Genomic DNA, 16,969 nt, shown 5'->3' with positions numbered 1-16,969 from the left:
GCGTTTGCAGTGTGAACCGGAGCTCCGAGTGTCTTGAGGTGTCGGAAGGTCCTGTGAGGGTTAGGAAACGTGAGATGTGTAGCACCTACATATAGCTCTTTCCAGCGTGATGGGGTCCCCCAAAGACTGGGGCTCTCTAATCTGGCTGGTTGGCTAATCAACTGATGGGGCTTTTGAAAAATAGAGCCCCTTCCCCCAGCTGCTTCCCTGGAGATCAGGGAGCAGCCAGGTGCGGGACTCCCCATGTGGAGTGGGGGAGCAGCCGGGTGCGCGGGACTCCCTCGTGGGGAGGGGCGACGCACCAGCCGGGCATTAGGAGCTGCTCTCCTTTTTAATGATTCTCGGATTCGGCTCTGGTGATCACTCAGCAAGCAAATGATTCCCCAGCAGGAAATCAGACCCTTCATGGAGTGCATTTCCTCGCTGGATCCCTGAAGTCATCGTCGATACATTCCGGCTGCATTTTCCAAAGGGCTTCATTTCCCATCCGAGGATGGCTTCCAGCCAGGACCATCTGGCCAAGGGGACCCATCTGCGATGAAGTCCCCATTAAGAACAGCGCTGGCCACAGCCACTCAGCCCCGATGACCAAACCCCAAAAGAGAATACCTCTCAGGCAAACTCAGGGTCAGGTTCAAATTGAGGCAATTCTTTAGATAAGGAGCTGCAAGGAGAAGTGTTTGTCATACCCGGATTTGAGGCGTGCCGGCCTCCCTGGGGTTCCCTGGTTCACCAGCAGATGCTCAGAGAGGGTCCCCGGGCACCATGCTGGGTGCCAGGTGAGCTTGATAAAGGGGGTTTGGGAACAGTCCCTGCTCTTATGTTACCTGTGGTCGGGAAAAGACAGACACTTAATTGCCTACCTGTCAGCACAGAACCCTGAGAACAGCGTATATCTAGAGTAGACCTCCTGTCACGCATCCTCCCTTGCCCGGCGAGGGGTGCCCCCTCTTCCCCCCTGAGGCATAAGCCAGGTGAGGGCCCTCCCAGGAAGGGCCAGGAACGCAGCACTGTGCGGTGGAACTCTTTCTGCGGGACTGATGGCTGACAGCTGTTTGCCCCCGCCTCTGGGCTGCGTGTGGGGGCGGGGGGTGGGGGGGATGCCTCTGAGGTCGGGGCAGCCGCAGTGACTCTCCCACCTTGGCGGGCATCAGAATAACCTGGAGGGCTTGTTAAAAACAGGTCGGTGGGCCTCACTTGCCGTTCTGATCCTGGAGGTCTAGGATGGGGTCAGAGGATTTCTAACAAGTTCCCACGTAAGTTTGAAGCTCGTGGGCCCCAGGCCACACTTGAAGAACCAGAGGGCTAGCATGTGAGCATGGCCATCACAGCTTCCCCAGGGACAGATGGAGGGAGGCAGGAGCACTTCACAGCTATGCTGCTGACCCAGGCGAGAGAAGATGGGACTCTGAAACGGGCCACAGCCGTGGGACTAACGAACAGAGAGAGGGAGCTCAGGCCATGTGTGACAGTAGAATAGGTGGGCCAGGCCCAGTGAGGAGGGGACCTGGGAGGGGAGGGAAGAATCTGAGTAGCTGCAAGGATGGAAATGACAGGACCGGAGATGGGAATGGGACCAGGAGAAGGGAGATGGGCTTGTCTTTTTGTGACCTGCTGGGTTTGTGGTTCGTGGAGACCTTCAGGTGGAAACGTGAAAAGGGTTGTTAAACTATCGTTCAAACCTCAGGAGAGAAATCCGAGCTGCAGGCCCAGATGTGGGGGACAGAGGTTTAAGCTAAAGCTGAGGAGTTAAGTAAGACTAGCTTAAGGGCAGCTCCTAGAGGAGAGAGTGGTGAGGGCTGGGCAGAGAGAGAAAGAGGGGGCTGGCATTGCTCCAAGGTGCAAGAAGCAAAGGGACAGACAGACGGTGTTACCAGAAAGGGGCAGAGCCAGATGTTGGAGCACCTCAAAAACTGACACATTGTGGGGACCCCTCAAAAGAACAATCCTCCCGAGTGTGGGTTGAGTTTGAGGTGAGAGTTGGAGGAACTGATCCACATGTTTTGAAATAGCTTCTTAACTCCTCATTGTTTCTTAACTCCCCATTGACTTGGCCTGGGCAGTTTTCTTCGGCCTTGGTGACCCAATGACTTCACGGGTCCACCATTTTGGTGGAACACGCACAAGCAAAAAGAAGCAGACCCTGCGAACACAGGTGGTGTGCAGTAGCCATGGTAGTAGGCTTCCTTCTCCGAAGAGAGTCAAAGTGAACAGTATGGTAGTTTGGGGTGAAGCTGGGGGCCCATTTTTCCACCTCTAAGCTAGCCTCTGGGGAGAAAAGACACTGAATTCCTCTTCCTTCCTCCCTCCCCATTTGATACCAATCTGGACCCCCTCTCACATCCCCCTCCCCCTCCGGGACCTTGAAGCCACTGGTTTTACAAGGTTAAAAAGGATTCTGACTGCTTGTTTTGTGCAAATTGTACGAGAATGCTACAGAAAGAATTGATTTCTATGAACTAAGCCCGCCAGGTGATAACTGTATATTTTATAGTTTGCTTTTTTAATTGTGAGGCTTTTGAGTCCTCTGGGTCTTCACAATCCCTAAGAACACAGAGAAAGTCCGAAAATCTCTAAATAAGGCCGATGAGTCTGGGTCAGGCACTTCCTGGCCCCTCCGGTTGCCACCAGCTATTAGGAGCTTTGGGCAGGAACACACACCGACTTGTTGCTCTGTCTTTGCAGTTCTGTGCGGAGTTAAACCAGCCTATCCTGCCCAACATCCGCAAGTGGAAGGGGCCCCGGGGATGCTGGAAGGCCGTTGTTGCTGAGATGCCCTCCACTCAGCTCCAGAAGGTACCCTCCCTCTGCAAAACCTGGATTTTGTCTGCATCTTACTGAAACCTCCTTTTTCCCTAATCACAGGCATTTGCAAATTTCCTTTGCCAGCATCCTTGATGCAATTCTGTGTTTCTGCACATTTCTTAGCTCTTTGCCATTCATTTCAAAATGCCCTGGTTCCTGTTTCACGTTTAGATCAGGAATGGACCGCTGCCCAGACGGAAATGGGAGTTTAGGGTGTTGGGAGGAGAGGAGAAATCCTGTCTGGAGCCAAGGCTGCAAAAGGGGTATTTTTGTCCTTTGTCCTCTTAATCCCGTCTCCACAGTTCCATCCTCTGCCAAGTTTGTGGAGAGCCCATTGTTCATTGAGTGAAAACTTCAGATTTGCTCAATTCATACACGAAGCATTTGCTTTCAGTGGTAGAAATTGTGCGCGTGGAAATGTTCTGTGGACATTTTGAGCAGATTCTCATTTTGAATGTTCTTTGCTGGCATTTCCCCTGTGGCTGTGGGTAAATTATGGAAGGGGTACCTGTCATTTGTACAGGTAGGTAGATTCACGGCCGGTTTTCACTCACTTGGTATGTCTGATATTAATGGGGTTTTGATCTTAAAATGGACTTCCAATAGTTCATCATGAGTCAGAAACTGTCAGTACATAGTGTTTCTATAAATGCGCATGTCGTATTTTTTTTCTCTCTAGTATACCTCACATGTTTATAAATACACAGGAATAGCATTTATGTGAGCGATACTGAGACATGGGGCTTTTAAATTATACATACTGGATTAGAACTATTTTATGGACATTAAGCTCTCATTTATGGACAATCAGCTCTCTTTTAAAAGCTACTACTTAAAAATGTGATGTAGATCTGATTTCTCTGGGTTTTATGTTTAGGACTATAAATGGTTACTCTATCTGGCAGCCAGTGTCTGTTTCCCCATAGGCTGGAAACTAAGCCAAACTGGGAGTTATCTAGTCTTTACCTCTGTAGTCCATGGCTGTCCCTTCTCATAGAAATAATTCCACCTTGCCTTTTTTTAAGAAAAAAATCACACGTTATACGTACGTAGGGTCACAAGGCTCTCCTAGTCCCTCTATTTATCCACTGAAAATTGTTAGAAATGTTCCCACGTGCCAGGCACTGTGCCACATGCCAGATACACATCAGTGAGAAACACAGACCCAGGGACCCAGGCCTGCCTGTTTGTAGTCCTTGCAAGTCCAGGGAGAATCCATGCTGAGCTGATGGGGCCCCTCCCTCGGGAGCTCACAGCCGGCTGGAGGCACAAGGTCAGGGTGGCACGGCTGTTGGAGGGTGGTGTGCAATTGGAGGGAGACCCATGTTCAAGCCACTCCAACTTCTCAGCCTCAATTCCTTCATCTCTAAAACGGGAGCAGTTTTTACTTCCTTCAGCCAGTCACTGGGTGGTGTAGGATTTATTGAAATGCCCCATTAACTGAACACAGGCCAGGCCTGGCGGGGCCCGCAGGAGGTGGCAGGCTGGCCGGGCTGTGCCAGCTAGAAGTCCATGCCTCTGTCTCAGGGAGCGGCTGGCTCATCAGGGCCTTGCTGCCATGGAGGCTGGAGGGCCTCGTGGGGACAAATCTCCCAGTCTCTCAAAAGATGCAAATATCTAGATTTTAATGTGAAATTTCCAGACTTTTAAATATGGACAGATAAGCGAAAATGTTTTTAAATGCTGTTGAACCAATCGAATCTTCGAGTTGCACACGTTCCACCTCTACCTGGACAACCGTGGGCAAGTGGCCATGGCAAACACCGTTTCCCGAATGCCTGAAATGGCATCAGGCACCTCTGTTCGGGTCTCCAGTCCTCGCCCGACAGCCAGAGGGGTGTCTCTGTAGATGAGAAAACAGAGCTCTGTAAGACGGAACGATTTGCCCCCAGGTCCTCCGGTGGCCACACGGTAGGGTCAGGCCAGCACCCAGCTGTCGATGTGGTTCTAACGGGATCTCCGGCTGCCCTGGAAGAGGGTGGGCCAGTTCTTCCCGAGCCAGGGGCTGCCTGGGTCCAGGGGATCGGGAGAGGCTCCCAGAAACGCCCGGTGCTCACACAGGTGAGCAGGTGTGAAGGGTGGACCGAACAGGCAGGTGCCTGGCTGGCGGGTTCCTCGGGCAGGGGCTAGGGTGCACTGGGAGCCACGGGAGGGTCTGAAGCGGGGCTGAGCACCTGCATCCTACCTTGTTTGAGGATCGGTAGATGGGAAGACGACCCTCCACAGCAGAAGGGGCAAATCCCATTTCTGTCACTATATACCCGAGGAGACACGTTTAGAAAAACAGAGGGCTCCGGGCCTCCACGGTGGAGGGACACAGGTGGCCCTGAGATCCGGGTCATCCAGTTCTTAAACTAGGGCTCTCTCCAGTGGGGAGGCAGGCCTGCGGTTCTAAATCTCAACGTGCACAGTTTGCAGAACATGGTTGCCTGTTGATTCTTTCCCTCCTCACCTCGAGTTGGGCTAGTGGAGGTGCAGAGCCCAGCAAAGCATGGCGCTGGGACCGTGCGGTGCTGGGGACTCAGCAGAGGCCACTTATGCTGTTCAGGGTCACTGCCTCTCCTTCAGCAGTAAGTGTTGCTGGCCCCTCCAGCGATTCCACAGATCCTACTGCCCATCTCTGATCTCCTCCAGCTGCTGGGGTGGAGTGGGGAGAGGAAGCTTTTCCCTCTTTCCAGAAGGGACAGCAGCGAGAAGCAGACAGACTGACAATGGCCCATCTGTATCGAGAGAGGGTGGCAGTTAGCACCAGGCCCCAGGACATTCCTGCCCCCCGCTTCGCTGACCCTCCCAGACCTCCATCCCGGGGCTGCAGGCTCCTGTGTGGGCCCTCTCCACCTGCAGAATGCCCTTGACCGGTTCTGAATCGTGGGGACTGCTAGTGCTGACCTCCATCCACCCAGCAGGTATTTACGGAGGATCCACGAGGTGCCAGGTACTGGTGATGGGAAGCTGCAGCTCATCAGTAAGCAAAGCCCGGCCTTTGGAGTCTTCTGCTTCATTCTCAACATTGCTGTTTACCAGCTGTGGGATTTTAGGGAAGTTACTGAACCTCTCTGAGCAGCTGAGTCCCTGCCTGGTGGAGAGGGGTACGAGTGTCCATCTCACGGGTTGTGATGATTCGGAAGATGACTCTCTGCTTAGTCGGGGCTTCCCCTCCCTTCACTCCCCAAAAGATAAGAGCCCCTCCCCCCTCCCGCCCCAGCTACACCTAAAACAAATTGATAGCATGGGAAATCTGGGGCAGCAGGCAAGGCGGAACATGCTGTGGCTTTTGGCGTATGCTTGTGTTTCAGAAACCGTCCCTGTGCATGTGATCGCAGGATCCGGTGCAGAGTCCCCCTGCCTCCTCCCTGCTTCTCCTGCCTCTTCCCCCAGGTTGGGGCTGAGCCCTTCCACAAAGGAGACTGGTCTCCAAACTAAGTGATGCCTTCTCTTCTCCTGCAGGGGGCTGGGTTCTCTGGATTCCTGTGGGATGCCATGGCCGGTGTGGAGCTGAGAGATGCCAGCTTGCAGGAAAATTCGCCTGGTAATGGGCATGGGAAGCCGCTGGGGCCCAGCCCGTACCTTGCACGGTTCAAGGTACCATTTGTGTTGCTGTGAAGGTCTACTTCTAAAATGGGGTTGGGGGGGGTGGTCCCGTTCTAAACTGTGATCCAGAGCAGCCTCATCTACTCTGTCCCACGGTCAGGTCAGCACATACTCTTGGGGTTCCCTTGGCTGATGAACCTGTCCAGGGCAGGAATGAAGAGGATTCTGGGGGACTCTGATACCTCTGGCGTCTGGGCAGGAAGGAGAGCAGGCAGCTGGTTCCCAAACCTAACACACATCAGAGTCACCTGGGGAGATTTTCTTAAAATTAGGGATTCCTGGGGCACCTGGGGGGCTCAGTCAGTTAAGCAGCTGCCTTTGGCTCAGGTCATGATCCCAGGATCCTGGGATTGAGCCCCACGTCACGCTCCTTGCTCAGTAGAGAGCCTGCCTTTCCCTCTCCCTCTCCCTCTCCCTCTGTCTGCTGCTCTGCCTACTTGTGCTCTCTGTCCATCCCTCTGTCAAATGAATAAAATCCTTAAAAAATTCAGGGGTTCCTGGACCCCACCCCAAACACACGGAATTTCTGGGATAGGGCCCGGGATGGCCCATTTTTCAAAGACACCTTTAGGGCTTCTTCATCCCTCTGACATTTGGAAATCACTGGATTTGAGGACAGCAGCCCTTGTCTGGGGACCCCTTCTCCTGACTGTGGGGAAGAGGCTCACCTTCAAGGGGTCACTGGGTTCAGAGGGGATTCTAAAGGAGCTTCTGGGCTGTGGGGTCAGGGAGAACAGGGGGAGCAGCAGGGAGACCGATCTGAGGGCTCTCTCCGATACCCCCCCCATCCCTGGGGAGTGTACATGAACAGCGAACACTCAGGAGAGAGAAGAGGCCGGCAGCCGGCAGGTCACCCAGTCGGCAGTCAGCTGACCTGAGACCCCGGGTACTTCCCGGTGAAATCACAGGGCAGGGCGGGAGTGGGCCCCCCCGGCACAGAGCCTAGCAAGCCACTGCTGGGTGTTTGAGCGCCACCCCCTTCTGTGTGCTCCAGAGGGGCTCTGGAGCCTGAGCTTTCCCTCCAGCCACAGCGTGGTCTCTGGCAGCCCCTGGCTGGGGCAGCCCATGTTTGGGGCACCGCGTTGGCTCTGGTGGGGGTCTAGCCCTAGCTCCTGCCCGTGGCTGCAAGGCTGTTGGGGTTCTGTGTGCGCCCACACACCTGGGGCGTCTGCAGGTTGTGCTTAGGAGACTGAGGTGGAAAATCAGCCACTTAGCATCTTTAGGTCCCCCTCACACCACACTGGGTTTCTCGTTTATGTAAAGTGGTGATACTTGCTCTGACCTGACGAGGCCACCAATGTCTCTCACAGGCTGGCTGCTTTTAGTGGCCAATGAGAAAATGCTACCGTGTCCTCATTTGCTGGCCCAGATCCTTCAAAATGCGTAGACAGGCCTTCAGCCCCCTGCCGGGCTGGATTTCCCAGGCTGTGGCCTCATGGTGATTCCTCTGTGGTCAGAGCCGCCGCTGCTGAGAGCGGTCCAGCCCGGGGGCGGTGGGGGTGGGCAAAGCAAGGTCACATGTGTAAGATGAAACTGGCAGCCTCCACTTCCCAGGGGCTCCCCTACACCCCCTTCCTCCCCAGCAGTGTCTAGTGTTTGTTGCCATGAAAATGGAAGGGCGGGATTGCCAAACCCTGAGCAAGGCTGCCATACTCAGGAGACTGGCTGACTGCGTGTTCCTGTACCTGCCAGCCGCGGCACGCGCCCTGGGGGTGCAGACTGGGCATAGCCTGTGCTGCCGAGGTTCGGCCACCTTCCCCATTTGACACTTCTGAAATCCGGTGAAAGCGAGCGTCAGGGCAGAGCAGTCTCTGGAGGGAAAGAAGGCAGAGGGGTGGGTGGGCTGGGGAAGGAAGTGGGTCCCAGAAGAGGGTCCTGGCAGAGGGACCTCAGCCTGCCCTAGAGGGTAAGAACCCAGTCTTGGTTAACAACCAGCTGTTAGAACTGCTGCTGCCTCCTTCTCCATCGTTGCTTAGAAGGAAAAAAACAAAAACCCAAACCTGACATTTCCAGATGTGCCTGGTTTTCCAGACCCTCAGCTGGAGTAAGGGATGTGATATCGGGGTGGGGGTGGACTGACAAAACAAGATAGGTTTCAGTCCTCTGGGTGCCTCAGGAAAAAAAATCCACCACCTTAACCCTTGGGGTGTAAGCCAGCCTGGTCTGCGTTCGCCATTGTCAGCATGGTGCAAGAAGCTGTTGGTAAGTGAGGAGTCACAAACATGGGAAACAGGGACGTCTAAGCCTGTGCCTGCTGCTTTGTCTCCTCTCGCCTCAGGTGGGAAGTAACGACTTGACCCTTGTGAACCTTCACCTGGCAGCCTTGATCCTGCCGGGGAGTGAGAATCCGAGCAGGAATCACAGCGACAGCCACCGCTTGGCCAGCTTTGTGCAGACCTTGCAGGAAACCCTGAAAGGTAGGAAATGCTCTTTCTCCGTGACTGGGCCCACAGCTTCCACTTCTGAAGGGCAGGCACGGAGTGGCCTCTTCCAAGCATCTCTTCCATCCCTTAGGCTGACCTGGCTGTCGGCAGTGGTGTATCTTGAGGGCGCAGAAGACCACCATCCCTGGGCATAGTGACCTCTTGTCTCGGCGGGTCTACCACACATGTCCTGTGGTATCAGCTTTGGGGCCCTTCTAGCCTCCCTTTGATGGAAAGATTGTGGGGGGAGGAAGGGAGGATACCTTCCCTCGTGACCAGTCCTCCTGGTTCAGCTGCCCCCATGGGGGTGCCACCTACAGACTCACACGTGCTCGTCTTGTGAGAGAGAGACCATGGGTGACAGGGGACTGGGGAAGTCCTGACGAGCACATGTAGGCTTTTTCTTCTTGGTGGGATGCGGGTGACCCTGAAGGAGCCCTGGTGCTCTCAGGAAATCTGGTTGTCCATCTTTGCTCCTTCATAGTGGTAGGACCTGGACGAGCCCCCCACACCACTTGAAGCCTGTCTGGTCGGGGGATGGCCGGTGCTCACCTCCCAGGGGTGCCCGGTGGGCACGGTGACTGTCTGTGGATGAACCAGGCACATAGTAGGGGCTTAGCAGGCAGGAACTGACTCAGAAAATACCAGAACACTGAGAAGAGCAGAGCTTCGGGAGGGAGTCAGTTCTCTGGGTCCAGGCTCTGGTCCAGGCTCTGGCCCAGCCTTACAGAAAGTTCTTGTGTGCAGGGTTTACCGGGAAGGAAATGTTGACGCTGCTGTGAAGACTGGGCTGTTGTCAGCTTGGTGGGGTTCTTCAGAGCCCTGCCCTTCTCTAGGTGAGGGTTTCTGGCTGGAGTTCTGGAATTCTCTTCCATGCTCGCCGATATTCTCTAGTTTTCTAAGCCTATTGCATGCTAGATCAGTCCCTCCACATGGGTGATTCATGAGCATCCAGCTATAAAAATAATTAAGTCACATTATAAATTTGCATCTTAAAAAGGTGTCTTGGTTGTAGTAAAGTATATCCGGCATGACACTGACCGTCTTCACCATTTTTAAGTGTACAGTTCCGTGGTGTTAAATTCATTTTCATAGTCTTAAAACCACGCCCTCGATCCGTCTGCAGAACATTTTCTTCTTTCCAAACTGAAACTCTGTGCCCATTCAGCATGAACTCCCTGCTGCCCCCATTCTCAGTCCCTGGCAACCGCCCTTCTCCTTCCTGGCTCTGAATTCGGCTACACCAGGTACCTCTGCTAAGTTGGAATTGGGCAGTGTTTGTCCTTTTCTGGCTGGCTTCGCTTACATTGGGTCTTTATGGTTCATCCATCGTGTAGTCTGTGTCAGAGTTTCCTTCCTTTTTCAGGCCCGATACTATTTATTCTGTTGTCTGTCTCTACTGAATTTCCACTCGTTTATCCACTAGCTGGCTGATGGATCCCTGGGCAGCTTCAATCTTGTGGCTGGTGGGAGGAATGCTGCTCTGAACATTGATAGACAACTTACATTTGAACCAGAATGTGCTGTGGCCAACATTCTACTTAGGAGTTTGGGGGGCTAAAAAAAAAAAAAAGTCTAAGCCAAGAGACCCCATCCAAGAAGCATCCCTGTGGGAAATTGTTCACACACATCTGGTTTCTAACCTATTAAAAAGGATGACCTGATGGCTTTTAAAATCTGTGGACGTTTCTATCATTCTCCACCTCAAGCCCTTCTTTGCCTGTATGTAGAAGCAGAAAGCGGGAATTCTGGTTCATAACTTCTCTGGTAACATCTCACTGCTTCTTTCTGACACTTAGAGAGTAAGCAGGTCATTGTACCAAGTTGCCAAAGGGACTGTTGACCTACAGCCTGGCTCACCTTGGCTTGTCCAGACATGGATGGTGACTCCTGTTCCCTGCGCCCTTGTGTTTCTGATATCCAGTGAACGGGTGACACAGCAGACCCAGGGGTTCTGGAAGCCCTCCAGCCTGCCCCAGGTGCAGGGGCAAATCCATTATTTGCAGAGGTGGCGGAGCTAAAACAAAGACAAAGCTTTTTATTCCACAGCCTTGCATCAGAGCAAACAGAAGCAATTTGATTAGCAAACTCTGGGCCTTTCTGCCTTTGTCTGGAATGTGTGTCTGGGTTGACATGAGCATGTGTGCCAGGCCTCTGTCGGAGTGTTCTTCTTTCAGACCCCCTGAGGCTCACTCTGTGAACTCTGCTAGACTGAAACACGGTGCGCGGTAATGCCTGGCGTCTGGGTTGGACCATCCCTCAGTGGGGACCAGCTCCTGCTGTTGCCCCTGGCATTCTGCAAATCTGTCACTATCTGAGGAAATCAGCCCCAGGCATTCTCCCCTCACTCCTGAGAACCAAGGAGCCCATCCCTGGGAACCCCAGGCGGACGGTGTTCTTGGAGGGTTCAGGCCTCTTCTTCTCAGAGGCAAGGACCATGTTGATGTCCTCCGTGCCACCAATTTAACGGAAAGCAGAGAAGTCGTGGGGGATCCAGATGTGCCCATTCAGAAAAGGAGCTGTTATTTTCATTCCTGAAGTTACACAGCGCTGGGTTTTTTGACCTTTGAGACCAGCATCTCGCCTGGTTTCAGAATTGCCTTTGTGGCCCAGACTTCTTCAGGTGTGCATCCCAATGAAAACTTCCCATTGTGTGTAATGTTCTGCCTCCGTTCTCTTAACCGTCAGTTTTTCTTGTCATTTAATAAATATAGCATCGTTCTTTCCTTTCAAAGAGTCCATCTGCATTCTGGGGTTTTCCTTACGCCTCATTCATGAGTTCATTGCATACGTGTTTATCGACTGTCTGTCTGCCAGGCAGCAGGCCCTGTTCCAGGCATGGGGGATTTTGTGACGAGCAACCACCATGTCCCTGTGGCTCTGCTGTTTCTAGTGCTTTGTGAAGAGCCGGGGACTGGAGGGCTGGTGTGATGCATTGGAGCGAGCCATTCAGCCTCTCAGAGACTTAGCTCCTTACCTACGGAGAGGGGCCCGCACCAGGTGAGGGCTCTTGGATGGGCATTAGACCAGTCGGGTAGGAGTTCTGAGGTCTGCTTTCCTGTTGAGGTTGGCACTGATTTCTCAAGACAGCGAGAGCTTGCCCTGCTCTGGGCACCAAGGTTGTCGAGATGTGGCGTGGAGGTACCATCACACAGTGGGGCCTCGGGAGAGTCTTCCTTCCCCTTGGCCTCCAGCGGTGGGGGTGACCACTGCAGTGCCCGAGTGCCCTCAGCTAGTGGCTTGTGTTATTTCACTTCAGATTTCTTTGCCTCTAGCAATTATTGCTGCAACATATTCGTGTTCAAGAAAAAAATTTGTTGAGTGTCTCAGATACCTTTGGTTCTCCTTCATGAACTGCTTTCCTCAAAGCCTCCCTTGCTAGTTAGGACGGAAACCCTGCTCCCCACAATAATGTGGCTTCCCTGAGGGAACCTGGAGACAGGAAGTGATGGTTAGGCAAAGATAATGGGAATCCAAGAGCCTAGCTGGGGTCCAGTGTCTTCTTGGAATGTCTGCTCCATCTGGGAAGTACTTTGTGATGATTCCACTTACTCTAATGTACATCAAACAATGGTAGAAATACTCTAAATACTCTAAAGAGAAAACATTTCCACTCTGGCCCTGTATTAGTCCGTTAGGGCCTCCATAACAACATACAGCAGTCTGGGTGGCTTAGACAATAGAAATGTATTTCCTCACAGTCCCGGAGGCTGGAAGTCTGAGAACAAGGTGTGGGCAGGGGTGGTATCTCCTGAGGCCTCTCTCCTTGACATGTAGATGGCCACCATCTTGTATCTTTGCATGGTTTTCTCCACTGCGCCCAATGAACGTTTGTCAAGCTCTTATGAAATATCCAGTCAAGAACCTCGGGCTTTTTCTGCCACGAGATTTGAATCACATGAGCTGGAACAGGGGTGATCTCTGCATCCTCCAGCTCCCCTTTTCCAGACGTGTTACTAATCTGCTCTTAAAGTCTTGTGAGCATGTTGGAGTTTTTGTTGTTGTTGTTTTGTTTTTGGGGTTTTTTTTTGTTTCTTGGTTGCACAAGGTATTTAGAAAAATTGGAAGAATGAGAACCAGATAGATGCACTCCTGACCCCACAGAGTCCAATCAGAGAATCGAGATCCCACTTTATGGGCTGTGATCAGTTTTGTTTTGACCTCCCAGCACCTCTTAAATGCCTGCTTCTCCTTCTTTCCACCTGCAGGAGAAAAAGACATGATTGTTTTAGGGGACTTTGGCCAGGGTCCTGAGAGCAGTGACTGTGATATCTTGAGGAAAGAAAAATTCTACCACCTGGTCCCTGCGCACACCTTCACCAACATCAGCACCAAGAATCCCCAAGGCTCGAAGTCTCTAGACAACATCTGGATCAGTAAAAGCTTAAAGAAGGTCTTCACAGGTAAAGCAGAAATCCCTCGGTCTTTCTCCTGCTCAGAAACGTTGTAAGAGAGACTTGTCCAAACTGATCATCCCAGATCCTTTGGTTTGATGACTCTGGTCGGGAGTTCTCCTATGTCCTCTGTGGGTGATTTACAGGATTATATATGGTTTAGGCTCCTCTGTAACCATCATTCAAACAGCCACTCTGAGGAGTGAAGGGGGCCATGAAAAATGGTGAAAAGGCATTCACTGATCTTCAGCAGGGGCAACCTGGTTATAGGCCGGCAGAGTACCAGTTCTGAGAGGAGCCCATACCTTACTCTAATTTTAAGGACACTTGGTCATTTAGCAAGCATTCCTCAAGCCTCCTCATATTCAGGCGCTATGTTGTGGCCTGTGGTTTCCTGAAGTGCTGTCGGTGCCCCAACGAGCCGCCGTTGAGGACGAGCGGACACGTCTCAGAGCATCGTGGTAGGATGCAAGACATGCTTTACCCGGACCTCATGAGGACCGGGGTGTGGTGGGTAATCTCAGCGCAGCAAAGCAGCCCCAGGAGCCCCCAAACCAGTGGCCTGCCGAGCTGACTGTGGGCCAGGAAATATTAGTCAGAAACAGGGCAGTGACAGGCAGTGTCTTTTGATGAACAACAGAAACTGTGGTTCTCCATCCTGCCTGGCCGCTTTGCGAAGTCCCAGCATGTTATCCATATTCTACTTCAGTGAGACATTTAAAATCTGTGAAAGCACCCGTTTTGGAATTGGCCTGGGAGCACCTCGTGGGCAGCCAGCACCGAACTCCTCAGCAGAATTTCCAGTCCAGGCTGCGTCACCAGCTTCTTGCTCCTCTCTCTGGGTGTTGGTTTCCTGTTGGACTGTGTTGGGGGCGGGTCTGCAGGTAAAGGAATGGGTCTCAGGAGGAGTGGCAATCATCCAACTCAGTGAGACACGGTTTGTGGAAAGGCGCTGCTCGCCAGAGGCTGGCCCCAGGCTGCCTAGGCTGCTCAGGGTGCCAGGAGGGCATGCTGTCATCAAAAGAGAACACAGGGCCAGAAGGAAGTTAGAAATGATTTCATCGGTCTCCTTGCTGCGAAATTCTAGAAACTCAGGTGTGGGGAGGAGTGAAAGAACTGAATAGGCAATTTGTAGGACTTCTTTGGAAAAAATGTCACCGTGTACATGAGAAGACACTCAAACATCACTCATCGTCAGGGAAATGCAAATCAAAACCTCAATGAGATATCACGTCTTTGAGAGACATTTGACCCTGCGTCGGAAATTTATTCTTGTTGCTCAGATTAGAAGAGGTGTATGGTGAGGAGGAGGTCAACCATAGGCCGATGGGTATGGCGGTGAGTGGGAGGCCCAGCCTCCGGGGGACTTCGGTGCCTACACAGTAAACCCTCGCTTGTCCAGAAGATCACATTGGCCGAAACCTGTTGTTGGCACCGGCAAGCTGGGTGTCTGAGGGGTATTGACAGGGCATCCTGGTTCCCCGCTGCAGCAGAGGTCGCCACCCACTGGTCCATGGCCCCAGCCAGCCCCAGGCCTGATCCCAGGGTCTCTCTTCCCTCTCCCTCCAGGTCACTGGGCCGTAGTGAGAGAAGGCCTCACGAACCCTTGGATTCCCGATAACTGGTCCTGGGGCGGAGTGGCTTCTGAGCACTGCCCCGTGCTCGCTGAGTTTTATGCTGAAAAGGATTGGAGCAAGAAGGAAGGCCCTCGGAACGGCAACGGGGTCACCTTGGAGCGAAGTGAAGCCAACGTTAAGCACGAGCGATGACGGCACCCAGAGGTCTCTCCACCTCTGAGTCTGGAGGGCCCCAGGCAGGGGAATCCACCCTTCCAGGTGAAGACGCGGAGCCAGAACTGCATCATGGTCTTGGGCCTGACAACACTAGCCCCTGGGCCTCGACCGGCCTGCCTTCTCTGTGGACGTTCTTGGACCTCTCATGGGGGAGGTCCCATCAGAAGCACAGTGGGGGACCGAGATGTCTTGTAATCTGGGGATGCCATCCACCCCCGCAGACGCAGGCTGGCCGGCCGCCGCTCCTGGGTGGCGGCATGCACAGAACCGTGACAGGGCTGATGGGGCCGGAGAGGGTGGTCTTAGGCTGCTAGGCCGGGTCTGAGCCGTGCCAGAAGCGCTCGTCTCTGACCACCGGTCCATGACGCTCTGGCTGCAGACTGCATAAAGTTTTTAAACTGTGACTGAGCTGAGCACTCTTCTCAGATATTTTGAGTGGTGATTTTTAGTTTTGTTTGGAAAAAATAAACAGAGATGAACGTGCCTGGTTGCAGTGAACGTCCCGGGGGTGGGCCCCCCGCCTACGGGTGTTTTGTGCCCAGTTCCGGCACCTCTGTGAGGCTGTGGTCCAGGCAACTGCTCGTTTACACCCCCTACTTTGCAGAGATGCCTCCCACACCCCTGTCGACCCCCTGAGTTTACTATAAAATCTTCCTATGACTTTCTCCCTCCCAGCCTGTTTTCTGTCTTCTGACCCCTGAGCGCCATTTGTGTCTCTGGCCATTCAGTGTCGGTTCCCTGCACTAGGCAAGAATTCCAGAATGTTCCTCTTTCCTCCCTCCCTCCCCACCCACTTCAATTTTCAGTCCGGTTCCTAGCCCAGAGCTGCCGCCCTACAGTGATTCTGAGGACTGTCTGTTGATTCTAGATCCACAGGAAGCTAAGCCTGGGTGTATTGAGGGAGGCTTCATTTTTGTGGGGGTTGGGGGCGGGGGCAGGGAGCTGAGCCCATGTTAACAGCCACAAGGTATCCCTTCCTTTGCAGGCATGGTTCTCCCTTAGGTCTCCTGTGAGACCAGATTATAACACCCATTTCCAAAGAAACCGAGGCTTAGAACACTTAACCTCCTGCAGGTCGCATAACCAGTAAGTAGATGGGATTCAAACCCAGCCCAAGAGCCCGTGCCCACATGTCCAGTCTGTGCTTGCCAGCACCAATGCCCCGAAGGCAGCAACCCTGATAGCGAATGTGTGAGTCCTGAGCCTGAAAGATAAGTTGTTTCAGGTCACCACAGAAGCCAAGGGTTTATTCCTCCCTCCACGCCGAAAACCCAGTGTGGACCAGTACCCAGAAACTGCTGTCACCACACAGTGTGAACCCAGTGGCTGGGGCTGGGGCCAGATGCAGTGACAGACACCCGTTTCCACCAATGACCGTCTTTTGGACCAGCCAGCTGCAAGGAGCGTCACTGATCGTGGGCCCAGGAAGGAAGTCCGCCAGGTACTCTGGGGGTGCCTGGGCTTTGGCCGGGCCTCTCCGAGGGACCAACTCCAGTGGGGGAGGTGGGGTGAGTAGTGCCTCTCTCGGGCTTAGGCTGTGCCACTGGAGACATGAATGAGCCTGGACCAAAAGCACTCAGGTTAGAAGGAAAGGTCATGGCAGGGAGGAAAGGATGCTTCCCAGCAAAGCAGACCATTTTTTGTTGCCTCATCTAAAGAGCAGACTTCACCAGGATTCACCAGTCAGCTGCCCCAAATCCTTTTGGCCATATTGGCTTTTGCACCAAAACTATGGAAAGACAAGTCTTACGTGAAAGTAAAGGAAAAGAAATCCAATTAAATGACCTCACTGAAGGTCACTCCATTTGAGGCAGGGAGGGAGGGGGTGTGGAGTGGAAGGCAGCAGCCACATCTCAGACACAGAGTAGGTCCTGGCTTTGGCTCCTCACGTTCAAGCAGTTGCTTGGAAGGGCTGTCTGCGGGGAGGGGGCACTGCCTGCAGCGGGGCAGGTCTGTCTGCAGA

At 53.2% G+C, this 16,969-nt stretch overlaps 1 protein-coding gene across 2 annotated transcripts in view; it reads left to right on the top strand.

Moving 5' to 3' along the window:
* Nucleotides 1–15,223, top strand: part of EEPD1 (endonuclease/exonuclease/phosphatase family domain containing 1) — a 109,408-nt gene extending 94,185 nt beyond the window's left edge. For both annotated transcript variants that reach the window (XM_032871645.1, XM_032871654.1), the window contains exons 4-8: nt 2,686–2,796; nt 6,253–6,387; nt 8,675–8,813; nt 13,028–13,222; nt 14,783–15,223. In XM_032871645.1, the coding sequence (XP_032727536.1) occupies nt 2,686–2,796; nt 6,253–6,387; nt 8,675–8,813; nt 13,028–13,222; nt 14,783–14,982 (780 nt within the window). In that variant the 3' untranslated portion in view covers nt 14,983–15,223. The remainder of the gene's footprint in view (nt 1–2,685; nt 2,797–6,252; nt 6,388–8,674; nt 8,814–13,027; nt 13,223–14,782) is intronic.
* Nucleotides 15,224–16,969: the final 1,746 nt, after the last annotated feature.

The sequence above is a fragment of the Lontra canadensis genome, unplaced genomic scaffold (assembly GCF_010015895.1).
Source record: "Lontra canadensis isolate GAN:19392208 unplaced genomic scaffold, GSC_riverotter_1.0 scaffold2, whole genome shotgun sequence".
Classification (NCBI taxonomy): Eukaryota; Metazoa; Chordata; class Mammalia; order Carnivora; family Mustelidae; genus Lontra; species Lontra canadensis.
This window is presented reverse-complemented; position numbering and strand designations above follow the sequence as displayed.